The following is a 27,297-nucleotide window of genomic DNA, read 5'->3' on the forward strand; positions in this document are numbered from 1 at the left end:
AAATGGACAATAAACATATGAAAAGATGTTCTATCTCATTAGGAATTTTTTAATATTGTTTTAAATTTATTTATTTATTTTGAGACAGAGAGAGAGAACCAGCAGGGGAGGGGCAGAGAGAGAGAGGGAGAAAGAGAATCCCAAGCAGGCTCCACACTCAGAGCAGAGCCTGACCACGACTGTGAGATGATGACCTGAATTGAAATCAAGAGTCAGATGCTTAACCAACTGAGACTCCCAGGTGCCCTTCATTAGGAAGTCTTTAAATAACATTGAAAATCTTTTTTTTTTTGGCCTGTCATATTGATAAAGATTTCCCCAAAACCTAAGCTTCTACTGTTACAATCCATATCTTAAGCTCTTTTTAAAAAAGGTGACCCCAATGTCTACAAGCTTGTTACCAGCTTCCTCTGTCTACTTGGGACTCTTCTCTCCAGGTGAATGATCCCTCCATTCATCAGTTATCTTCATAAAAGGAACAGAGGAGTTTCTGACATTTAGAAAAGCTGAGAAAACAGTATGGGTCCAACAAAAATCAACTGATTTCTTCTAAATGTTCATTCATTCACTCACTCCTGAGAGCAGCAGAGGATCTGGATAGATGAAAAGACACTCATACAAGCCACTCACCTATTTTCACTTGCTACCATGATGCCTTTGATGCTTTCAGGTGTCTTGTAATCCTAAAAGAATCTAAGCTTGGGGGGGGGGGGGGTGGAAGGAGCCTAGAACCATGTTCTACTTCTTTGACTTCTCCTACAGTATTTCTCACATAGAAAATGTGAAACTTGGATGGCCAAATCTCTCCCCAGATTTGAGAAGTTCTCAGCCATTATTTCTTTAAATAAGCCTTCTGCCCCCTCCTCCCTCTCTTCTCCTCTTCTCCTTCTGTGACTTCAGTAATTCACAGACTGCTTCTTTCAATAGTATCCTATAGTTTATGTAGGCTTTCTGAAAATCTTTTGTATTATTTTTTCTTTGTTCACCTCTGACTAGATAATTTCAAAGGTTTTGTCTCCCACTTTATAGATTCTTTCTTCTGCTCTATCCATTCTATTGTTGATGCTATCTATTGTATTTTCCCCCCTACTCCATTCATTGTATTCTTCAGTTCCAAAACTTTCTTTTTGGTTCTTTTTTATGATTTCTATCTGTTTGGTAAACTTTTCATTTTGTTCATGTACTGTTTTCTTAATTTCATTGAATTGTCTCTGTATTTTCTGGTGGCTTATTGAATTTCCTCAAAACAGTTGTTTGAAATCTATAGCAGGTAAATCACAGATCTTCATGTCTTGGGGTTGATTACTGGAAAATTGTTGTGATCATTTGGTGAGATCGCATTTCCTTGATTTTTTATGTTTCATGAAGTTTTGTGTTGCTGTCTTTACATTTCAAGTGGCAGTCACCTTCTCAGGTCTTCACTGACTAACTTTGGGAGAGAGATACCTTCCATCAGTCCTGCTACAGATTCTAAGGCTTTCTCAGACATATGAATATGCCTGCTTCACGCCTATTGCTCCCTCTTGTGGCAAAATTCTTAAACTTGTCTGGGTCTTCCAAAGCAACAGGTCAAGTACTAATAGTCTCCCTTTTGCTTTTATAAAGGTGGTACTCAATTCTCAAGTTTGTGGTCTCTCCCAGGCTTACAGATTTGGGCTTTCTGCATGTGCTCACTAGCTGTCTTCAAAAGCTCCCTCTCACTGCCATTGGGAGTATACACAGGGAACTGGCCATGGGATGGGAATGTGTGTGGGTGAGACAAATAGAGTGCTGGGGGTGCCTGTGGGCCAGCTGGGGGGATCTGCAAGCAAGGCATACCCAGTGGTTCATGGGCAAGCCTCCCAATGGAATGCTTGTCAATGTAGAGGATCTTTGTCCCTTTCATACAGTCATCCTGAGTCCTGGATGCTATTCTCTCAGCTGTTCACCACCCTCCAGTCATGCAGCTCATGACTTAGTACTCTGGATTGGGACTAGGGAGAAATGGGGTCTTTTTTAAAAGTTTAATTTTGAGAGAGAGAGAGAGAGAGAATGAAGGCATGAAGGAGGGAGAGAGAGAGAGAGAGAGAGAGAGAGAGAGAGAGAGAGAATGAATGCATGAAGGAGGGGTAGAGAGAGAGAGGACCCCAAGCAGGCTCTATGCTGTCAGCACAGAACCTAATATGGGGCTCAAACCCATGAACTGTGAGATATAATCCAAGCTGAAGTTGGATGTTTAACTGACTGAGCCACTCAGGTGCCCTGAGATAAATGGGTCCTTTTGGCAGCATCCTGCACAAGTGGGAAAGCCAGGTGTTCATTCACATGCTTTCACACTCCCCTGTGGGAGAAATCATGTGCTGAGAAGGGCTCTCTTAGTACTAAGCTGTGTTGCTTTGTGGGAGAGTTGATACAGGTAGAGTCAAACTGTGTTGCTTTGTGGGAGAGTTGATACAGGTAGAGTCAAACTGTTCCTCTTACCCTTACCACTGCACTGTCTTGGATTTGTTTGTCTGTTTTTGGCTCCAACATTGTGCTGGATCTTATCTACTGGACACTTGAACTTCCAAAAAGGATCTCTCGTTGTGGGTGATTGCTTAAATCAGTGTTCTCCAGGACCTCCCGGACTATAGCTAAGATAGGCAGATGCCAGTTCATGGGCTACTTCAGGTTCCACAGCCCAAACCAAGGTCTGCATGTCTACTACCTGACTCACAAGCGGGCAAGTCCTCTCTCAAATCCCTTGGTATATAGTGCTGGTAACAGAACTAAAGCCAAACAAGGCTACAGCTAAGTCTTCAAGGATATGAAACTGTTTTGGGTCTACAGCTGGGACTACAGTAGATAGATCAACTGCCTGGGTGCAGGCCTGTCTTCTCAAAATACCCTTCCTAATTCTTGGACTGCACGGGAAATTCACAATCTCCTATCTGAATCCCGCAGCTTCCACACAGGCACTTTTGTTCATGGATAGATGTCAAATTGTTATTGTTGAGGACGGAATACAAGCGAGGGAGGTCTTATTCAGCCATCTTGCTGACATCACCATTAGAGCTCCCCCCAATTTTTCTTCATGCCCCTTTGTAATCTTTCCCTTTTCTCCCTCCCTGTCCCCAACCCATAACCTAGGCAACCACTGATCTGCTTTCTATCAATACAGATTAGTTTGCATTGTCTAGAATTATAAAATGGAATCATACAGTGTGTATTATTTTTTTCCTGTCCTGTTCTACTCAGCAAAATTATTTTGATATCCATCCATTTTTTTGCATGTATCAGTAGTTCATTCTTTTTTATTGGCACATAGTATTCCACTGTATGGGTATATCACTTTCTTTTGTATCTTCATCTGTTGAATATGGAGTTTTTTCCAGTTTCAGGCTGTTACAAATAAGTCTTCTATAAACATTTTTTACAAGTTTTTACAGGACATGTGCTTTCATTCCTTTAGGATAAATACCTATAAATAGAATGGTTGATTTATCTAATGGTTGATTTATCTAATATCTAATCTAATGGGCATATGTTTAATTTTAAGAAACTGCCAAACTATTTCCCAAAGTGGTTATGCATTTAACATTTCCCACTGGCAGTGTATGAGAGCACCAGTTTTTCCAAATCCTCACACACACTTGATATGGTCAGTCTTTGTAACTTTAGACATTCTTTTAGGCATGAAGTGACATCTTATTGTGGTTTTAATTTGCATTTTCTGACGTCTACTGATGCTTATTTCCTATCCATATATATGCTTCGATAGAGTATCTGTTCAAATATTTTGCTTTCTTGGTTTCCTGCCTCCGCCCCCCAATTGTTTCTTTTCTTCCTATTGAGAGTTCTTTTATATTCTGGAAATGAGACATTCATCAGGTATGTGATTTACAAATATTTTCTCCCAGTCTGTAGCTTGTCTTTTCATTCTCTTAACAGTGCCTTTTGAAGAGAAGTTCTTGACTTTTGTGAAGTGCAAATTATCAGTGCCTAGTTCAGAGGGCCATAAAGATGAAGGGAATGATATAGAGAAAATAGGTAACAGTGATTGGAATATAGTAAGTGCTCATTAAATGTTAATCTTTGTTGACTTCATTGAAGGAAAAAATGGCTTAAATAATAAAGACTAATTGTCAGCTTAAATCCCCCACTTCCTTACCACTTATGATTATGAGCTGTATAAACAAAATTTGGGGTTCTGAAATAGTTGAGCACTTATCCATTGCTGGTAAGAATATAACTTGGTACAACCACTTTGCAGAACAACTCGACAAAAGCTAGTAAAGTTGACAATGCATATTTCCTCTCTAAGCAATTCCACACCTGGACCATAGAATCTCACACATATATCCAAGGAGATATGTATTTATATATGAATAGCTATGTTTTGGTGATAGAGAAAAAGTCTAAACAACCTAAATGTACCCTAATAGGAAAATGGATAAAGGATGGATATGGACACAACAAAAAATTACATTGCAGTAAAAAAAAATGATAAAGCTGTAAGTATTAAGGGCGATGAGCTTCATAAACATAATATTTGAGGAAAGAAAACAAGATACAAAAAAATACTCCTTAGATTATTTCAGGCCTTTACCTAGTTTCTAGCAACCTGAAAAAGCTGATTTTGACAGTTCCCTAGTGTTCTTGTCGCTTTCAGGGAGGAATCGATTTTCAGAGGTCCAACTTACTCCACCATTTTGCAAGCTGAGGTCACGCTTGTAACTTATATGCTGTATTATAAAATATATGCATGACAAGCATATTTCTACCATTTTTGACTAGAATTCAATGAACACTAAATCTTTTTTGCCTACCATTTTACACAACTGAAGATTGAAAGAATTTTCCACAGACAAGCTTCTGGTTTTATATATTTCACACTTGTTTTTCCTCCACTCCTTATGGTATTGGGCACTGTAGAATATATTGTGATAAGATCTCTGGCCCTACATCTTGACATTGCAGCACAGAATTGGCACAGTGGGCACAAGGACTATGCCTGGAAGTCATACCTACATTGAAGGGCTGAAAATAACCTAATTATATAGAAGTAACTATGATCCACAAAAGTATATGCTACTAAACCCCAACAAAATGTATCCCAAGCTCAATTTGTTCTTAGTCATGTCTCAAAAAATCCATGTCCACTCCCACACCACTTTATAGTAAAAGAAATATATAGAGATAAAATCAGAGTAGAATGAGACAACAGACTCAACCTAGTATGGTTACAATATCTTTTAGAAATTTTACAAAACCAAATGACTATATGAACACATTGTTAGGACTCCAACCTTGAAAAGGACCTATTAGAGATCCTGAATTTTAAGCTTAACCTCACTATATGTCTCTGTCTCTGCCTCTATTTCTCTCTCTCTCTCTCTCTCTCTCTCTCTCTCTCACACACACACACACACACACACACATTCATACACACACACACACACACACACACACACACACACACCCCACCTGGTCTCTCCTTTGATTTCTCTCTGGATCTCTGGGTTTCTTTTCCTCTATGTAGTTTCTGCAGACTGCTTTACTCTGCTTATCTATGCACATGGCCCTAAGATGGCTGCCTGAGCCCCTTGTACATATACCCTGTAGAATTGCTAAGTGCCAGCTCACTAACATCTATTTGTCCAGTTTCCAGAGAGAAGCTAATTGCTCTCCCCACCAGTTTATTAATTGGCTTTCTTCGGCTCAGGTGTTCAACTTTGATCCAATAAGCTATACCAAGTATAAGTAAAGTCTCATAGGACAAGGGCAGCTTTAGAGTCCCATACTGTAAGTGGATAGAATATCAAATAATTTGTGGATGGAAAATAGGAACAGGCTAACCTGATGCCCAAGGCAGTATATTATGGCAAACTTGATTACGTTCAAGCAATAGGCACAGCAAAGTCTTTGCCAAAAACTTCATATGTAAATATATTTGGGATTTTCTCTAAGAACATATATCTTATTTCCCAAAATTGTATTCACAGGGATCCTATTTCAGGGGGATAGGGATTGTTCATAGCACTAGAATTCTGAGGAACACATTTTGGGGAATTCTGGATTAAATAATAACAGTGAAATTATTACTCAGTAAAGTAATATTGTTTGTCTCAGCGTGGCACCAATCTAAGCATTTTTGTAATCCTTATACCAGTTCCATGTGGTAGGTTCTATTCTTACAAATAGAGATGCTGAGGCATAAGAGAAGTTGACCAATTTGCCCCAAGTTGAACAACTAAGGAGTGGGGCTGCTTGACTGGCATCCAGGCAAGTTTTCATGCTTAACCTTGTGCTACATAGGCATACCTTGGAGATATTATGGTTCAGTTCCAGATTACTTAAATAAGGCAAAAATCATAATAGAGTGAGTCAAATGAATTTTATGCTTTCCCAATGCATATAAAAATTATCCTTACACTATAGTCTATTAAGCATGCAATAGCATTATGCCTTAAAAAACAATGTACATACATTAATTGTAAAATTCTTTATTACTAAAAATTGCTAATCATCATCTGAACTTTCAGAAAGCCATAATCTTTTCCCTGGTGGAGGATCTTACCTTGATATTGATGACTGCTGACTGGTCAGGGTGGTGGGTTGCTGAAGCCTGGGGTGGCTGTGCCATTTCTTAAAATAAGACAACTATGAAGTTTGCTGCTTCAGTGGACTCCTCCTTTCACAGCTGATTTCCCTGTAGCATGTGATGCTGTTTGATAGCATTTTACTCACAGTAGGAGTAAAATTTTTTCAAAATTGGAGTCAATCCTCTCAGACCTTGCTGCTGCTTTATTAACTAAGTTTCTGTAGTATTCTAAATCCTTGTCATTTCAACAGTCTTCACAGTTCCTAACCAGGAGTAGATTCCATCTGAAGAAACCACTTTCTTTGCTCCTGCATAAGAAGTAACTCCCCATCCATTAAAGTCTGATCTTGAGATTGCAGCAACTCAATTATATCTTCAGTCTTCATCTCTGGTTCTAGTTCTCTTGCTGTTTCCATCACGTCTACAGTTTTGTCCTGCACTGAAGTCTTCAACCCCTCCAAGTCATCCATAAGGGTTGTAATCAACTTCTTCCAAACTCCTGTAAATGTTGACATTTTGACCTCTTCCCATGGGTTATGAATGCTTGTAATGGCATCTAAAATGGTGAATCCTTTCCAGAAGATTTTCAATTTACTTTTCTCAGACTTCTCAGACGAATAACTGTCTATGGCAGCTATAGCCTTACAAATGTATTTTTATTTTTATTTATTTTAAAGAAAATTTTTTTATTTTTATTTTTAAAAAATATTTATTACTTTTATTTATTATTTATTCTATTTATTATTTTCTTCTCCTCCATGCATGAGAGGGAGAGAGAGAGAGAATCTTTTATTTTTAAAGACATAGTTATACAGCATTATGATTAGATTATTACATTGAGAAATCAACAGCATGGGTGCAAAAAAAATATCTACATTAAAACCCTTTGTTGGAGTGCATTACACTTTCCACAGAACAGAAACTAAAATAAACTGTTATATAATTAGTCATGAATATAGTCCTCAGGTTTTTGCCCATACACATGAATATTGTCTAAAACATGGCTCCTTTGTGGCAGCTAGGCCCTGCCGCCACCGTGCTTGGCTGAGCTCACAAACCTGTTGTAACCTGTAGCTTCCCTGTCACTTCTCTGGCTCTCCTCTCCTGCTAAGCTTCGTTTCCCAACAGTAATTAAAACCTTCTGCCACTGCCATAGCTACTGCTGCTGCTGGAACTGCCACCTTGGTTTCTGGTTTGACAAAGTATTGGCCTCCACCACCATAGGGCACAGAGCTTCTGCCTCCAAACTTCCCTCCTTGCAGGGGTCCAAAATTTGAAGATTGATTGTTGTAATTGCCAAAATCATTATAGCTTCCGCCACCTCCAAAATTGCTTTCATCATTACCAAATCCGTTACAGCCATCCACACTGCCACCACGTCCACCACCACCTCGATTGCCACCAAAGCCACCTCGCCTGCCACCAAAGCCACTTCGCCCACTGAAGTTTCCCCCACGACCAGAGTTGTCATTCCCACCACAACCACCACCAAAGTTTCCAGGACCACTTTGACCTCTCTGGCTGGCTGAAGCACCAGCCATCTCCTGCTTAAATAGGGCTCTCCTCACTTCCCAGTGTGGCCGTTCACAGTATGGTATTTTTGAATGACAATCTTGTCTACAGAGTCATGATCATTAAATGTTACAAAAGCAAAATTCTCTTCTTGCCACTACCTCGGTCAGCCATGATTTCAGTCACTTCAGTTTTCCCATTCTGTTCAAAATAATCTCTAGGATGTGTGCTTCAGGGTCTTCTTTAAGGCCACCGACAGAAATCGTTTTCACAGTTAAGCGGGCATCAGGTCTTTGAGACTCGTCTCTTGAGACAGCCCTCTCTGGTTCTACAACTCTTCCATCCACCTTGTGTGGCCTTGCATTCATGGCTGTGTCCACCTCTTCCACAATGGCGTACGTGACAAACCCAAAGTCTCTGGAGCGCTTGGTGTTGGATCTCTCATTACCACACAGTCTGTAGGCATTCTCCCATTACTCAAAATGGCTCCTCAGACTCTCATCGGTTGGTTCAAAGCCCAAACCTCTGATGAAAACCGCAGCTGTTCAGGCTCTTTGGGAGACTCTGACATGACGGCATCTACAGGCAGAAAGCAAGAGAGAGAATCTGCTTGATGCAGGGCTCAATGCAGGGCTCTACCTCGGGCTCACTCTCACAACCATGAGATCATGACCTGAGCGAAAATCAAGAGTCAGACACTTAATCCATTGAGGCATGCAGGTGCCCCGAAATGTGTTTCTTAAATAATGAGTCAAAATTACTCTTTGACCCATGAGCTGCAGAATGGATGTTGTGTTAGCAGGCAAGAAAATCTTTGTTTTATATCTCCATCAGAGCTCTTGGGTGACCAGGGGTATTGTCAATGAGCAGTCATATTTTGAAAGGAAGCAGATCTCAACAGTGGGGCTAAAATATTAAGTAAATCATATTGTAAACAAATGTGCCATTACCTAGGTTTTGTTTTTCCATGTAAATTTAGCATAATTATTAAGGGTCCTAGGATTTTTGGAATGGTAAATGAGCATCGGCTTCAACTTAAAGCCACCAGCTTCATTAGCCCCAAGAGAGTAACACTGTCCTTTGAAACTTTAAAATCAGGCATTGACTATTCTTCCTTAGCTATGAAAATACCAGGTGGCCTCTTTTCCAATAGAAGCCTGTTTAGTCTAGATTGAAAATCTGTTGTTCAGTGTAGCCACATTTCATTAATTGCCTTAGCTAGATCTTGTACATAACTTCATATGGCTTCTACATCATCACCACTTCACCTTGCACTTTTGTGTTACGGACATAGCTCTTTCCTTAAACCTCATGAACCAACCTCCGCTAGCTTCAAATTTCTGCAGCTTCCTCACCTCTCTCAGGATTCATAGAATTGAAGAGGGTAAGATTGTGCTCTGGATTAGGCTTTGGCTTAAGGGAATGTTGTGGCTGGTTTGATCTTCTATCTAGAGCACTAAACCTTTCTTCATATAAGCAGTAATGCTGTTTCACTTAATCATTTGTATGTTCACTGGAGTAGTACTTTTAATTTCCATCAAGAACTTTTCTTTTGCCTTCACAGGTTGGCTAACAGTTTGGTGCAAAAGACCTAGCTTTTGGCCTATCTCACTTTCAACATGTCTTCCTCACTAAGCTTAATCATTTCTAGCTTTTGATTTAAAGTGACAGATGTGTAGCTCTTCCTTTCCCTTGAACACTTAGAGCCCATTAGGGTTATTAATTGACCTAATTCCCTCATTGATGCATCTCAGGGAATAGGGAGGCCTGAGGAAAGACAGACAGGGAAACAGCTGGTTGGTGAAAGAGCCAGAACACACATATTTATCAAGTTCACTATCTTATATAGGGACAGTTTGTGGCACCCCAAAATAATTAGAATGGTAACATCAAAGGTCACTGATCAAGAGTACCATAACAAACATAATAATATAAAATACTGCTAGAATTACCAAAATGTGACCCACAAAGTGAACAAATGCAGTTGGAAAAATTGTGCTTATCAGCAGACTGAAATGAGGACTTGCTCACCACAGTATTACCACAAACCTTAAATTTAAAAAAGTGCAATACCTGCAAAGTACAATAAAGCAAAGCACAATAAAAGGAGGCATATTCTGCAATATGTAAAAGGATTGATTTAACATCAAGTAGATGATTACTGTTTCTTGGGTTTTTTTGCCTTGTTACAGATGAGTATTCCATCTCCTCACCTGTATTTCTGCTTTGGAATCATGGATCCTTAGTGACTCCCAAGGCCTCAAGAGTTAGAAGACAGGTTTCCACTTCCTTTCAATTAAAATAAATATTTAAATGCACTCATATTCTTCAGTGTCCCGGGGCATTTGATGAAGTACATAGGGTTTTCCTCATTTCTAATTTCATGAGGAATAAATGGTTTCTATTGCCAGGGTCCAGTATAAAACCTCAAATTATGAACTAGCTAAAATACAAGATCTGAGAACCTCTAGATTAAGAGAAGAAAGATAAAGTGCACAGAGGCATAAATGCCTTAGACTTTCGTAAAAATGGAGGCTTATATACCCCTTGCTTTTTCATTTGAGTTATTGTATAGTTTGTCTTCATGAAGAGAAAGCATAATACTTCAATAGCATGTTATTTTCCATAAAGCATGTCTCCATATATACCCATATAGACATAGGTAGAAAATCTTCTACCCTCTGGGTTTTGTAGAAATTTTTCAGAATGTGAAACAATGTATAATTTCAAATGATCTTGTATATTATCATGCACTAGAACGATTATTAGAGTCACCAAAAGTCTTTTCTTGCGTTCTGTGATTGAGTTCCGGTAGAATATTTGGGGAAGACTAACTGAAGATTTCTGGAGCTGACACCTGATCTTCTGGTTTCAAACACAGTAATCCAGCCTAAGTAGGCAGGCGTTCCACATCAGGGAGACGCCAACGGGACTACGTTTTTGCTCTATGAATCCCAAGCAAATAAATCTTGTATTCTGTGTAATACGCCTTTCACTGGCAGTACGTGAACATCTTTCATCATTTAATAAATATATATTGAGCGCCTACAGTTTGCGTCTGATGCTGCAGTGAAGAAAACACCAATCCTGTTCCTAAGGAGCTTACGCTAACGGGAGACACCCTAATGTGTCCTACCGCCTACGCTTCCAAAAATATATATATAATCTCACCACATAACCTAAATTTATAAAATCTGACTTGGGGAAATGGAAGCGCTCGCTCGTCCTTGGGGCCGCTGAAAGTCAAAACCGTTCCTGCTCCAGGTGGCGACCCAGCCTCCCGCCCAGCGCCGCGTCGCAGGGAGCGGCGCGCCTCTGTGACGCGCACGCCCCGCCCACCGCTCCCTTCATAGTGCCCCGCCCCCGTGAGCGAAGTGCGCAGACTCCTCAGCCCGGCTCCAGTTCGGTCGGGACGCCGCTGAGCCCGCGACGTCGCCTCCCGGTGAGTTTCTGAGGGGGCCGCCAGGCCTTGTCCTTCCGCAGTGGCCGCGCCGGCAGCAGGGCACTGCAGCCGCAGTCCCGGCCGCGGTGTTTGGTAAGCAGAAGCCCCGGCGTGCCCTGAGCGTGCAGCCCCCCGCCGCTCGGCCCGGCCACAGCCCCGGGCGTGAACGGAGCTGACGGAGGATGGCAGCCTCCGGGGTGGAGAAGAGCAGCAAGAAGAAGACCGAGAAGAAACTTGCTGCTCGAGAAGAAGCTAAATTGTTGGCGGGCTTCATGGGCGTCATGAATAACATGCGGAAACAGGTACCGCCTTTGTGGGAGTGACGGACGCCAGGGGGGAGGGGGTCCGGGACTCGCGCCCCTGGCTCCCTGGGCCGAAACCGCGCCCGGTGGTGATCGCGACTCTCCTCTGTCCTCGCCTTTCCTTCCATTTTCGCACGCCAGCCGAGCTGCTGTTAGTGCTGTTAGAGGGTCGCGTTAACCATTTGTCGAGCAGAAGCGTCTCCTCGTCTGCCGGTGCTGCGTGGCTCGCAAGTCAGGCTCCTGGGAGACTCCTGGGCTGGCATATTCGGCATCGCGTATCGGTTGTGTAACAGCTCTGCCCTAGTTATCTCTTTGTGAGGCGAGGATCCTTCCATTGGCGAGCCGCCGCGTTAAGGTGTCGTGAGATCTCGTGCGAAGAAGCCCATTGGCACAGCCCAGCCCGAAGCCCCCTCAGAAGGGAGAAGCATTGCTGGCCTGCAATCAGCTACTCTTAGATAAGGATCCCCGCCCCTCGTCTGTGTTCCCCGGGTGGAGCTAGTTGAAGGCAAATCCTCCTGTACGTGTTAATTTAGAGCAGAAACAGTCACCGATAAATACCGCGCAGTCTTTTAAGGCTCCTCTGCGCCTCTGTTATTAAGAGGAGCTCTTTGTTCTGTCCTTGACGTGTGGCGCATTAATGACCGTCTTCACGTCGGCGAAAGGTGGGTGATGAAAAGAACGGATTTTAACGCGGAGGATGTAGACAAGAGAGGTTTTTTGGTGGGTTTTTTTTTTTTAATTCCATAACATCTTATACCAATAAGTATAGAAAAGTCACTTGGTTACCGTAAGCTTTATTTGTAGCAAATAGGCATCTTAGATGTGGGAATGTTTCTGTTCTGTAACTGTGGTCCTGTTTCCAAAGAAGACAAAAGCAGGGTGTATGAATAACTGCAAAACCTGGTTTGCTTATCTAGTGGTTTTGATGGGAATATGGAGAACAGTACAGGAATTTGAGATTTGTAAGAAGATCCTAGCTTCTGATTTCTTGAAGCAAACTCTGACTGCAGGGATCTTGTCTTTGTTCATCAGCTCCTGGCATGGTGCATGAATGCGGTAGAGATCTGTCTGAATGCCTTTAAATCTTCCCCGGCTTTTGTGCCGAAGTCGCCGTGAATGTCTGCATTCAGTATTGTATGTAACTGACTTTCATGTATCTATTTTCATGTATACATTCAAGTTCCTTTCATGTAAACCTTTTTATATTTGCAACACCGGTGACTTCAAATTACTGGTGCATTTAACAAGTGTGTGCTCCTAAAGGGCAGTTGAACACAGTTAACCAGTGCTCAAATTTGTTTCCAGGAATCCCCCCCCCCGCCCCCCTCCCCCATCCCCAGAGAGGTGGTTTCATCTGTGGACTCCAGCATTGTAAAGCTTGCCTCATTCCTTATGTAGATAGGTTGCAGCTGGGTTGCAGCATCAGCTGTTTACTTGAGGAAAAGGGGATTGTATGTTTAACTGTTTGGGTTCAAAAATTGAATTGTATCCATTTCTTAGATTTAGCTTTAGACTATGTTAACCTCTGTTTATCCACTGTTAAACTAGAAATAAAGTTACTGAAAAATCAGTATTCTGTTACTGTGTAGTAGGGGAAAATAGAGCTGGAACAACCAGAGATCTCTTCCACAGTGGTTCACTGATCTTAATCTGCGGGTTCTCTTTTTGTCAATGGCTTTGCATGTTTTTAAGGTATTCTCCAGTAGAATTTTCACCAACTTCATGGAATCCTTTTGCAAGATGTGCAGTTTCCTTTGCAGTTGATGTACATTGTACTCGTATTGTTCTGTTTAACGTCGTAACACAGGAGAGACTCACCAAGAATGACTGACAAGGGCATTTGATGGGATTGGCAGAAATAGAAAGTGGTCTGAGCCAGAGGAAGAATGTTTGAATGAGAACCAGTTTTATAAGTGTTCTTGTTCTTCAGTGAATATTTTTGTGTTGTGACTCTTTTTTCTTTCCCATATGACTTCATTACTTTGGGGATCAGGATAATGAGTGCCTAGATGACAAGGACCCCTCTGTACACACCCAGAAACATTCTTACAAGAACTTGAGAACACTGAAATTAGAATACCTGAATTCAAATTGCTGCTGTACCATTAGTTAGTTTTGTGATCTTAGATAAATATGACTTAGGTCATTTCATCTCTCCATAACATAGCAGTCAATTCTATACGTAGTGGCCAAGGAGGTTGTACAGAGCCAGCAGCCTCAGCTTCTTATGGGCCCCTTTTCCTTCATCATCCTTGCAGTCATTTCTAGCCTTTTATTTTTAAGTAAACTTTCCAATGAAGTAGAGAATTCACTAAAAGGATACAAATCATAAACATGCAGCTCATTGAATTATTACAAACTAAACACACCATCAACGATAAGAAATAGAACATGAAGAGTACACAAGAGGTCCCCCTTTACACTCTTCTGAATCACTACCCCCCCCCCCCCACCAAAGGCAACCACTGTTCCAACTTCTATCACCATAGATCTGTTTTTTCTGTTTTTGAACTTATATAAATGAAATCCTACTGTATACATTCTTGAGTCTTGGCTTCTTAAAGCTAACATTATGTTTGTGAGATTTATTATGTCGTTCTGTGTCACTTTAGTACATCCTCGTTGTGCTTAGTATTCCATTGTATGAATACACCACATTTATCCATTCCATCATTATGGACATTTGAGTCATTTCTAGTTTGGCACTATAAAGACTAGTTCTACTTGGAATGTTTTGTATATTTTGTACATGTCTTTGGATGTGTGCATGTCTGCATTTCTGTTGGGAACTACATAAGAGCGGAGCTGTGGAGTCATAGGTTACACTACATTTAGCTTTGATAGACACTGTCCTGTAATTTCCAAAGTTGTGTCAGTTCATGCTCATTCCAGCTGTGTACGAGAGAGGGTTTTGCTCTCATCTTTGTCAGCACTTAGTATTGTCAGTCTTTATAACGTTAGCCATTCTGGCGGGTGTATTGTAGCATCTTATTAGGTTGAGCACCTTTTTATTTCCCTAACTTTTTGTTTAGATTAATTTTATTACCTGAAACACTAGAGAGGGGCTCTACAAAGGAGGGCTGGGTCATAGTCACTACTGCTCCTATCCAGTTGCTGTCACTGTGTTAATGAAGTCTAGGAGACCCTTAACATTTGAGGGATATGTTTTGAGACCTTTCGGAGTACCACTGTAGTTTATAGTTTTCTCATGTTAAGTGAATTAAAGCATAATTAGAATTTAAAAGCTTATGTTAGGGGCGCCTGGGTGGCACAGTCGGTTAAGCGTCCGACTTCAGCCAGGTCACGATCTCGCGGTCCCGTGAGTTCGAGCCCCGCGTCAGGCTCTGGGCTGATGGCTCAGAGCCTGGAGCCTGTTTCCGATTCTGTGTCTCCCTCTCTCTCTGCCCCTCCCCCGTTCATGCTCTGTCTCTCTCTGTCCCAAAAATAAATAAACGTTGAAAAAAAAAAAAAAAAGCTTATGTTAAAGCCCTATTGAGAATTATGTGAGAGAACCAAAAAAAAAGCTGATTTGAAGACTGGATGCTGAGCAGTTAACTGGGATTATTTACCAACTAAAAGGACTCAGCTTCTGTACAGTCACCTCTTAAAGATTGTTAACTACTGGTAGTCATTTTCTTTAAGGTCTCTTGTGAATGATCTAAACCCTCTGCATTAAATCTTCAGTAAGGGAAACACTTCTTGGGCATGTATTTTCTACCAGCTTTGTCTTACTTAATTCAGCTAACAGTTCCCATATACAACTCCCATCATTCAGACCTTCCTATTCTTAATTGCTGCCTTCTCCTTTTGTCTGTCCAGTTTAGGAGATAATCATCTCTCTCTTCACTCCCTTTCAAATGCCCCAGGCTTTCTTGACATTCAGCCTTTTTTTCACATCCATCTGGCCAAAAGCATTGATGACAATTTACCTTATTTGTGCAAGGCTTCCAAGCACAGCTGGAGAATATCCCATTATTGAACAGTCCTCTGCTAGGTAAGTCCCAATTTCAACAGGGCTGTCAGTACTGGTGATCAATCCTACTTTCCATTAATTTTACTGTTTTTCTCTAACCTGAGTCTTTTCTCTATATCCTCATTTTCAGTAGGGCATCCCTCTTGTGATATCACAAATAAATAGAAGACATTAGTTTGGAACTATCTAACTTTTAACCTTCTACCACCAAGTCTTTAAGCCTATTTTGTCACATTTTATTTTGCTACCATGAAGAAGCTGCCTCTTTTCCATCTAAAGCCAGTGATTTCACCTGGGCTTTGACTCAGTATTAGTCTGGTCAGAAAAGTTATATTGTTGGTTACTCCATCTCTGCTAAGCACCCTTAACTTCTTTTCTACTAGACTCTAGCCATCAACATTCAGTCATGTTTTAACCTCCCTAGCTTTTAAGCCAACCAAACCAATCCACCTATTGTTAGTCTCAACATTCCCCTGTAAATAATACCTCTCTCCCCCTTGTTAAAACCAAAAGGTGGGTAGATTCACTGCCTTTTTTGGCTCACTGTTGATTGATTCCCTTACCTCAGTTTGACTTTCTAACTCAGCCCTTCAGATGAATATTTATTGAGACCCACTGTATGCTAGGCATTTTGCTAGATTGTTTAATTGCAGTGATGAGCAAAACCAGACAGTCCCTGTCTTCATGTGGGTTTTGTCTAGTAAGAGAGACATTAGTCAAGCAGTCATACACACACAAATGTGAAATTGCAACAGTGGTAGGTATTACTAAAGAGAAGAACATAGTACAGTGAGGGCATATGAATAAATCATTTGACTTCAGGAAGATTTCCCCAGGAAACTGGTAAATGAACTGAAAGCTGAAATAAGAGTAAGGGCACCTTAAGGAGGAGCCTCTTAGGTAGATGGAACAACAAATGCAGAGGTTCTGAGTCAAATGACCTACTTATCATACATAGAATGGCAAGTGCAAGATACTGATTAAAGGCCAGTGTGACTGGAGCACAGAACATAAGGGGGAGGATGGCGAACATGAAACTGGAGAAGTAGAGAACTGTCCATGCATAGTCTCATAAGACATTAGGGGGGGTTGCCTCTATCCTAAAACCCCTTCAGATGCGGGGTGTGTGAGTGTGACAGAAACAGAAAGGGATCTGTGAGTATTTGTTTTTCTTTTGAAAAAGATGGTGCCTAATCTGTGGCCAAATGGGAGAACTCTCAGAGTGGTTGTTGGCAGACCAAATAGGAAGTTGTTCAGTAACTCAGATGGTCCCTTGGACTAAGGTGGTAGCGGCAGTAGCAATGAGGAAAAGATGACATATTCAAGATTTAGGAGGTAAAATCAATAGATCTTGGTGATGATAACTCTCACATGTGGTTGTGATGACTAAATTAGATAGCCAAAGTAAAATAAAGCATGACCTGATAATGTTGGCTATTTTTGTTGCTCTTGTGATATGGTGGTTGATTCGATGCTGAGGGATTTAATACACGTTGTCAGTTATGACCTGTAGGGTTCTAGAATTCATAACTAGATAGATGATGACATTAGCCACCAAGAGAGGAGACACTAGAGAAAAGGATCAAGGCTTTGAGCAAAGGATTATAGGTTGTATTTTAGATATGTTCAGTTCACAATGCCATGAGACAGTAAGGTATATAATGAACTGACAGGTTTGAGAGTTGTGGGTTAAAAGTATAAATTTGTGGTGCACCTGGCTGGCTTGGTCAGTAGGTAGAGCAGTAGAGTGCACAACTCTTGATTTCAGGGTTGTGAATTCAAGCCCCATTTTGGGGATAGAGTTTACTTAAAAAAATTTTTTTAAGTGTAAATTTGTGATTATCTGCAGATAGAAGATAACTTTGTTGAAACTATGGAGAGTCAGGAGTCTGGGATAAAGAATAGGAAGGAGCCTATAAAGGAGACCCCCCCACCCCCCGAAAAAAGGCCAGAAGAATAAGAGGAAAGTGAGAATTTTCAGAATTGGGGAAGAAATTGTTTCAGAAGGAGGATGGCAAATTTTGAAGCCTATGAGAAGTCAAGATATGATATAGCAACACAGGGGAGTTGTTGACTGTAGTGTGTTTTGATTGGAAGACAGATGGAAGTCAGATTGGCATGAGTAGGATATGAGACCATTGAGACAATATTTTTGGAGAAACTTGGCCCAGAAGGGAGTAGGGGAGTCCAAATGAAGGTTGTTTGGTTTCATGTGTTTAAACTGGGGAGATATAAGTGTGCTTCAAAACTGAAAGAATTCATTTGAGATGTAGAGGTTGAATGTATATGAAACAGAATGTATAATTGATAGATGATTCCTGAGATAAGATCTAAAGTAAAGGTAATTAATCTGTCATGGGAGGAGGATAGTTTCTCTTTCATCAGAGTGGGAAGGAAGAGTGGTTGGAAGAGAGGTTTGGAATCAGAATAAAAGAGCCTCTGTCAGAGGCTGTCTCTGAAAAGTAGCAAATGAGACCATCTGCTGAAATGAAGGAAAGAAGAAAATGAACTTAGAGGTTGAGGAAAATAGTTTTTGTGGAGTGGAAATGCTATGATGGCTGGCAGTATTTTTGAAGGTTTTTTTTTTTTTTTTGAGGTTAATTACCATGGATTTGTAATTAATATTTATCCTCACCCTGGCCTTCAAAGACCTGTCTGACCTGATCCCATCCTATTTCAGTCAGATTTCATACCACTGTTCTCATAGCCATTTCACTCCAAGGCACCTGTCTTCCTTCAGAGCCTAAAATGTTGTATCAGTGCTTGTAACTCTTTCCCTCTTACTCATGCTCAGTTCTTAACCATAAATGGCACTTCCTCCCTGAATGCCCTTCATTGTGTCAAGGGCATGTACTACATATACTCCATTTCTTTCCTTCACCCATTGATCTTCTTTATTAGACAGATAAACACTTTGTATGTATGTCTTTGCTACTAGGCACTAAGTTCCTTGAGGGCAGGGACAATATCTGTCTTATTCAGTGCTATATTGCCAACATCTACCACATAGGTGTCAAATATTTGTTAAGTAAATAGTTGATGTCATAGGTATGGTTGATAATACCTAGAGATTGAGGAGGAAGTAAGAAGAAAAGACAGGATGAAATTCTAGGGGAACATCAACATTTTAAAGGATAGAAAGAAAAGTGCATTGGAGATTGAGGTGTGGAAGGAAGAAAGACAGCAGGGAATAATGTCATTGAAACCTAGATATAAGTTACAAAGAAGAGGAGACAGGAGTATCAAATGTAGTAGGGAGGCCAAAAAAAGATAGTGTTCCCTGGGTTTGAAAAGTGGTGCATTTAGCAAATAAAGTTTTAATGGAATGGTGGGGGAGGGAGCAGATTTTAGAGGACAAAGGAAGGACAGAATGGTGAGTACATGGAGAGGGACCTGCCTCCTCTGTGGCCAAAGCTTTCCAGGATGAGATTAATGTTCTTTAAACACCAGTGGTATATACCCAAAGAATATAAAAATACTAATTCAAATAACCATGCATGCACCCTAATATTTACAGCATCATTATCTTCAATAGCCAAACTATGGAAACAGCCCACATGTCCACTGACTGATGAATGGGTAACAACACGCATGCAAGCACACACACACAGATGCACACACTTTTTATTCAGCCATAAAAAAGAATGAAATCTTGCCATTTGCAACAACATGGATGGAGCTAGAGAATATTATACAAAACAAAGTCAGAGAAAGACAAATCCCATATGATTTCACTCATATGCAGAATTTAAGAAACAAACAAGCATAGGAGAAAGAGAGAGAGGCAAACCAAGAAACAGACTCTTAACTGTGGAGAGCAAACTGTACCAGAAAGGAGGTGGGTGGCTGGGTGGGTTAAATAAGGGGATGTAAAGAATGCACTTTTTGTGATGCGCACAGGGGTTGTATGGTAGTGTTGAATCACTAAATTGTATACCTGAAACTAATATTGTACTATATATTAACTAACTAGAATTTAAATAAAAACTTCAAAAAAGTAAAATGTACTTCTAAAAAAAAAAAACAAAACTCTGGTAGTATAAAGTGCATACTGCCATCATGACACTTACCACATGTGTGTTGAATAAATGAATACAGAAGCACATCTTAAAGGAGACATGATTGTATTAAAATTCCCTCTGAGGAGAAGAAAATCAAGATTTGGGAGCTGCAAGAACCATGCCAACCCCAGAGGCCTCTTAACCTCTCTCTAGGGCACTGCCTTCATTGCACCTCAGCTCTGACTACTGCCAATCTGTTTCTCTTTCAGAGTTTCAAATCCTGGAGAGAGAGGATCTGATAGACCTAGTTTGGGTTGAATGTTAACCCTTTGAATCAATGATCTATGCTAAGGAGAACAAGGTCATGTAGCACAAACATGATCTTGAAAGGGTTATTTTATGTACTTTATGTATTCCATTTCTGGGGAATGGAGAATTACAAGTTGGGTAGCTACTCCAGTGGGCATCTATTACAAAGATTCATATTATTAAAACAGCTGGCATATTATATATTTTAATACATAATATAGCATATAATTTAGTTACATTCTGTTGAACTGTCTAAAATTTGGTTGATTAATATTTAAGAGAGGCACTCTTAATATGCCATCTATGCTAAATGTCATAAATTCTATACTCAGTATCAGGTTAGTCTACTGGAAAATGGTTTGCCAGAATGAAATTAGTTCTTTTTTAGACCTTTGAATTGCACTTAAATTCAATCACAATTTAATATTATACTGTAAGCTTTTATCATGAACAATGATTTTAAAATGTCTTTGTATCTTCTATAAAACTTCTTTTAGTCATGTTGTCTTTAGTCACTCATTGCTATGGGAAACAATATGCTATAGTGGAAATAACTTGAGTTTTGGAATCAAACAGATCGGGTTTGAATCCTAGCTCTTCCTAATTGTGTGACATTGGGCAAGTCAACTTCTTTAGCCTTTTATGTTTATATTTACACAATAATGATTATAATATTATACTGACCTACCTTACTGATGTTGGGGATAGTGAGAGAGAGAATGTGAAAACTCTTAATAAATTATTTAATGTTAAATATTGTTGATATTGTTATCACAACGAGTCTACTGGCATTCTTGGTTATCAGCAAAAGAAATATGTTCTCTCTTAAGTCAAAATAATTTATTGTAAGAAGTTCGGAAGCTTATAATGTTGACCACAGGCTGGAAGATGAGCAAGCATGGCAAACAGGCAGAAATCAGGCATTCTCCATTAGCTAGGCTTCACAAACCCTGGAGTTCATTACAGTGTAGGCACAGTCTTGACTACCTGCTGCTGCTGCCACCACTGTAAAGAGATTTTTTCTCCATCTTTCTATCATTTGCTCAAGATTCAAAATCCTGAAAGTTGGCATATAATTGACTGGCCTTAGATTGTTTGCCAGGTTTTGGCTCTGGTAAGTGAATAATAGAAACAACTGACTTCTAGTTTCCATAATGAGAATCAGGCTCTGAGAATTGCCCTCTCACCATTTTCATAATGAGAAAATTTTCCAGAAATGGGAGGTTAGGTTTTGTTTTTTTTTAATTTGTTTATTTATTTTTGAGAGGGAGAGAGCATGAGCAGGGGAGGGGCAGAGAGAGAGGGAGACACAGAATCTGAAGCAGGCTCCAGGCTCTGAGCTGTCAGCCCAGAGCCCGACATGGGGCTTGAACCCACAGACAGTGATACCATGACCTGAGCCATCCAGGCACCCCGGGAGCTTCGGGTTTTAATAGGCAGGAAATTGGGTGCTAGGTTGCCAGAATCCACAAATGTCTACTGTGATCTATATACCTCAAGCTGTTAAATACAAACATGTATGCACTTATTCTCATTCCTATAATTAAAAAAAAAAAAGTCATCCGTCTTTTTCACTTACCATATCTAACTTGAAGTTCAAGATTATTGGTGATACCAGTTTCTTCTATAGTCTTTTCAACATTCTTAGGCCTAAGTCTTAATAGATTTATTTGATTGTAAAGGGGAGAGTTTCACATAGTTAAGACTTATATAAATATAAATATAAGAGCACTTATATAAGACTTATATAAATATAAGACTGCCTGGATGGCTCAGTCGGTTAAGCATCCAACTCAATTTTGGCTTAGGTCATGATCTCACAGTTGTTGAGTTCTTGTGCATTGACAGCACAAAGCCTGCTTGGGATTCTCTCTCTTCCCTCTCTTTTGCCCCTCCCCTGTGCATGTGCATGCTCTCTCTCGCTCTCGCTCTCTCTCTCTCTCTCTCTCTCTCTCTCAAATAAACATAAATATATATATGTGTGTGTGCGCGCGCACACGCGTGTGTGCAAAGATGAAAATAAAAATGCAAGCCACATTGTTGTTATTTAATATTTTTATTATGCATTGTTCTCATGACTTCATCCTTCCCTGACTATTCCTATTTGTCTTTAGCCAACTCCTCAAGGTTCTTTTTCTGATGGGATGATCTAATCCTTTATTCCTAGGTATCTTGAACCTTTGGTATTACCTATAAAGTCACATTAGTCTTCCATTAATGCTTATTACTAGCTTTAGCAGTACAAGCCTTAGGCAGGAATTTGATTTTATGATATTTATAAGTTGATTAGTTAGCCTGTTGCTGTTTATTTTATTTTATTTTATTTTATTTTTTTAATGTTTATTCTTGAGAGAGAGAGCACGCGAGCGAGTGTGAGTGAGGGAAGAGCAGAGAGAGGGAGGCACAGAATCTGAAGCAGGCTCTAGGCTCTGAGCTGTCAGCACAGAGCCCGACACAGGGCTCGAACTCACAAATCAGATCATAACCTGAGCCAGTCGGACGCTTAACCAGCTGAGCTACGCAGGCGCCCCAGCCTGTTGCTCTTTAATGGATGCTGGCAGAAGACATGAGACTCCTAGATTAGAGACAATAGACTTGATTACTCACAGCATAGCATTATGAGCATCCGTATGTATGTGTCAGTTCCTCTTGCCCCACAAGTACTATGAGGGTGACCTGCCCGGGGCCCAGATGGATATTATACACACAGTGGGTTTGTGTTGTAGCTCTGGAATGAACACTGAGCTTAAGGAATCTGCCATTTTTATAGCAAACAATAAGCAAGCCTGCTCCTTATTCTTGTGAGGGAGAAGGTATCTCATCCCTATGGTTGCTTGCTGGCAACATAATCCTGAGAAATGGTGGCCCAGGGAAAAAGTGTCAGGGCCTTGCCTTCTTGACATGTCCGGGTTTTAAAATATATAGGAATTCAAGAGATCCACAGAGGTCTCTTCTCTCCCAACAGACAAAAGATACCCAAGGGGATCCCCTGAGCTCCAGCTATCTTCTGTCCCATAAAGAGCAATGGTTCCCCACCCCCCCTTCATTGCCAGGTTCAGAGAACTACCCAAATGTAGTAACTTTTGTTCTTTTTACCCAGTGTCAGGAGGAGGCCAAAATGGCCAGGTTGCAGTTTTAACTTCTAATTCTGTGGAAACATGATTCTATCACTTGAATCATTCTTCTTTTGGGTCCTCATATCTCTAAACTAGCAGAACCCACCTCCAGAGACTGATTGCTGAGATCAGAAGCAAAATATTTGTGAGTGAATCATTAAGCATAAGAGTGAGGGGAGTTTCTTCCATCCTTTGGTTGCCAGGCTAACTCTGGCTATAGAGAAAACATTATTTCTGTATAAATTATGTGTAATCACATCATTTGAAAATGGATTCTACTGCTTAAAAAGTTTGAAAACCACTGTTATAAGGCTTTTCCCTGAAAGGAAAAGACATATAGATTCTGTCTGTGTGTGTGTGGTGTGGGCTGGGAAAAACATTTCTGACCTTCACCTTACTGAAAGAGGAAGCAAGGTATCTTGAACTCATCTCTCTCCTACAAATTTTGCCCAATGAGAGAGAAGTTCTAATGAAGCCAGGATTTAAGACGTTGTTTTATTAATGGTAGGGTTACTCTTTTGAGACTTACATACTTTTTGCCCCAAATTTTTATTTAAATTCTAGTTAACATACAGTGCAATATTGGTTTCAGGAGTAGAATTCCGTGATTCATCACTTACATACAACACCCAGTGCTTATAACAAATGCCCTCCTTAATACCCATTACCCAGGGGCGCCTGGGTGGCGCAGTCGGTTAAGCATCCGACTTCAGCCAGGTCACGATCTCGCGGTCCGTGAGTTCAAGCCCCGCGTCAGGCTCTGGGCTGATGGCTCAGAGCCTGGAGCCTGTTTCCGATTCTGTGTCTCCCTCTCTCTCTGCCCCTCCCCCGTTCATGCTCTGTCTCGCTCTGTCCCAAAAATTAAAAACCAAACAAACAAAAAAAAAGTTGAAAAAAAAAAAAATACCCATCACCCATCTAGCCCATCCCCTACGCATGCACCCAGCTCTCTCCCTCAGCCCTCAGTTCTCTATCTTTAAGGAGACTCATATACTTCTATTTAAGGTCTCCATCTGCTAAGGAGGACAGGTAGGATATGTCTTGTGGACTCTATAAGGTGGATTTGGGCCCCGCTATCTCCCCCCCCATATGAATATGCAAATTTAAAAATTTAGATTATTGGAGTATATGGGTGTGAGTAGGTGGGGATTACTAAGCACTCACCCATCTGTTTTATTTTGTCTCACTTGGCTGAAATCTTTACATAAACTCCCTGAGTTGAGAATCTCAGAGGGCTGAATAATAGTATTCAGGCACCAGAGCCCCATCCCAACTCCCAACAGAATGTACTGGACCAAGTAGCTATAAGTTCTTATTTCCAAGTTTTTTTTTTGTTTTTGTTTTAAGTTTTCTGTTTCTTGTTTGTTTTTAACCTGTACAGGGAGCGTTTTGTTCTTTTTTTTTTTTTTTTTTTTAATTTGTGTTGAGAGAGAGAGCACACATGCATGAGCAGGAGAGGGGCAGAGAGAGAATCCCAAGCAGGCTCTGTGCTGATAGTGTGAAGCCTGACGGGGGTTCAATCTCATGGACCATGATATCATAACCTGCACCAAAATTAAGAGTCAGATGCTTAACCAACTGAACCACCCAGGTGCCCCGGGAGTGTTTTGTTCTATGTTAAAGGCATCCTCTATCAATACCTATTCTTCCATGTGTCTTCTGCAGACCACCTTAGGAAGATTATTTAAATTTTTTACTCCAGAAAGCTTTAAAATGAGTAGATAATCTATTAACTCTAGACTGGAAATTCACTTGCATTTCCCATCTAAAATTTTTCTCAGCCAAGGTGTCATTCATAGCTTTCCAGATTATCTGGAGTGAAATAAATGACAGCTTAAAGCGCTCCATCTAATTCCATACTAGCAATATAAAATCCCCCAAATCTGACTGTTATGAACCCACTCATTATTAAATTCCCACATCTGTGATTTCCCTGTGGGTTAAAATTAAAGGGAGTTCCAAATGTGTGTTCTCTCTGGTTTCTTATATGCCAAGTCTCAGCCAAAAAGCCTTCACTTAAGTGTTTGGGTAGGTTCTGGGACTTTGTTCAGCAGCTGCAGCCTGGGCTATCTTCCACTGGCATATATTAAGTTAGTTTAGCACCTCCAAAACTGAATTTTTCCAGTGTCAAGGTGGTTGGTGCCACATGTTTTCAGAATGTCAAAGGGTTCAGAGGACTCTTAAGATGAGTACAGCATCATCCTGATCCCCACAAACCTGAAAAGATATAAGCAAATCTCCCATCTCTACAATAGATGTTGACACCTTACTATACAGTCCTAACCCACATTGTTCCCAGACAAAAACAACAGAAACGTCGGTTTCTAGAGAACAGAGAATCTTCAAAGAAAACTTCAGGATATCTTGGCTTTTGGCTTGCCACAGGTTGCCAGTCTGTGTTGGCTATCTATAATTTATAGACTCTAAACTCAGCTAAGAGGAATCACTTATCAAGAGGCTAATAGGGACACTTTACCATATAGGGAAGAATTTTGTCTATGCATTGTAGTGTTTCACTGGCATAGGATATTTTGTACTTAGAGAAATTTGCCAGGGGGATTTGCCCAGCTGCCAGGTCTTCTAGAATTTCTCTTGTTCCCCTTTGTCCTGCACATTTAAAGCTTAATTTTTATTTCTTTTTTCAACCTTGTGTTCCTCGCACCCCAGTGCTAGAATAGTTGAGTTCTGTCCTTTGAGAGACGATGATCCACATTTGTAGCAGGCAGTCAGGCAAAGCACAGTCTGTAGCCTTGCATTCTCCACCATTCTGATCCTCCTAGTTCTGCACCCTTGTGTCCCCATTATGATCCTGTCCTGCTGCGAAATTCCTTGTATCTACTAATCCTGCCTCCTGAAGGGGTCTTTTTTCCTTTCCATTTTTCTCAGCTGGAGAATGGCCTTTGACTGATTCCTCTAAAGCCTATGGGGACCAACATGGCCTTTGCAGTGTGCTCCTCAGAATCTTACCTTTTCTCGTTATTTGAGCTTTCCAGACCTTGGAAACTCAGTAGTAGCACACATATTCCTTTCTGTTACCTGTATATGTCAAAATGGGCTGTGTCTCTGTTGTCTGTTTCTTTCAGGCATCACCAGCTGAGTTGTTAACCTGTTTAAGTTAAATCTTTTCCTTTCTACATAGTGTGGAGCTAATGTTATTCAGATCAGAATAACTTCCTTTTCCTTTCCTTTTGATTTTGGGCCCTAATATTTGTTTTGCTTCTTCTTTCTCTAGTGCCTTTCTTAAAAGACACTGTCCTAGTGAAAACAAAGAGGTCCACGTGTTCAGTGTTGATTCAGTTACTGCCAACCTTCAGCAGAGTAATTCCAATTATGTACAAGTTCAGTATTCACTTAGGCTTGGATTATGGCTGGGTCATTTGGCTTCCCTTTGATGTGATCTAGTACTCTCCCTTAGAGTCTTCCGCACATTTCCCAGATATGTTCCACTATAGCTTGTAGCCTTCCTGTCTTCCCAGACACACCACCTTGCAAATTATGTAGTGGAGGAACTACTTTATTGCTGATCTTCCTTTTCCAAAAGTTTACAAATCTATCTGAATTTAATGTAACCACCTATTATAACTGTCCTACTCTTTAAGGGCAATCCTGTCATTATGTTTATGATTCCTTACCTTTAGCTTTGAAAGAGCTCTTAAAAATTTCCTAGTTTTATTTCTCTTCCTTCATTATATCTCTTTGGTATGTATCACCTAAGTTGAATAAATAAAGCAAAAATAACTCTTTTTCCTAGTCTTTTAAAGAGCAGTTATACCAAACTGTATATGCTTTCCCTTTCGAAGCTGTTTGACCTAACATGCCCTGTGTTTCCGTTAAGGAAGAAGTCCCCTTTTCCCTCTGTTTATCTGGTGTCTAACTTTTTCTTTCCTTTCCCACTGGCCTTATTGTGATTATGTGTCTTTAAATCCAGTGCTGTTTTTCTTGGCTTTCTGAGAAAATGTGATTCTGAAGGCTTTTTAATTTTTCTCTTAGGTTTTGAGTTTATCATAGCTTTGTTGAGGCTTTTCTAGTATCTCAATCCAAGAAGATTTACCCCCATATAATAAGGGCTCCATTTCCCTT

General features: G+C 40.5%; 2 protein-coding genes across 7 annotated transcripts in view; one reads left to right on the forward strand and one right to left on the reverse strand.

The window, feature by feature from the left end:
• Positions 1-7,359: 7,359 nt before the first annotated feature.
• On the reverse strand, positions 7,360-8,727 carry LOC122486450 (heterogeneous nuclear ribonucleoprotein A1-like). The gene has a single exon (XM_043585853.1). The coding sequence runs from the start codon at positions 8,101-8,103 to the stop codon at positions 7,645-7,647; it is 459 nt and encodes a 152-aa protein (XP_043441788.1). The 5' UTR covers positions 8,104-8,727; the 3' UTR covers positions 7,360-7,644.
• A 2,702-nt stretch (positions 8,728-11,429) lies between these two features.
• KLHL7 (kelch like family member 7) overlaps positions 11,430-27,297 on the forward strand; it is a 69,221-nt gene continuing 53,353 nt past the window's right edge. Inside the window, exons 1-2 of one of the 6 annotated variants that reach the window (XM_043589078.1) lie at positions 11,712-11,818; positions 12,851-12,952. In XM_043589078.1, coding sequence (XP_043445013.1) covers positions 12,935-12,952 — 18 coding nt within the window. In that variant the 5' untranslated portion in view covers positions 11,712-11,818; positions 12,851-12,934. Of the gene's footprint in view, positions 11,819-11,853; positions 12,481-12,850; positions 12,953-27,297 lie in introns of those variants that run through there. The other 5 variants (XM_043589077.1, XM_043589079.1, XM_043589076.1 and 2 more) reach the window with 5 other exon arrangements.

Source organism: Prionailurus bengalensis, chromosome A2 (genome assembly GCF_016509475.1).
Source record: "Prionailurus bengalensis isolate Pbe53 chromosome A2, Fcat_Pben_1.1_paternal_pri, whole genome shotgun sequence".
Taxonomy (NCBI): domain Eukaryota; kingdom Metazoa; phylum Chordata; class Mammalia; order Carnivora; family Felidae; genus Prionailurus; species Prionailurus bengalensis.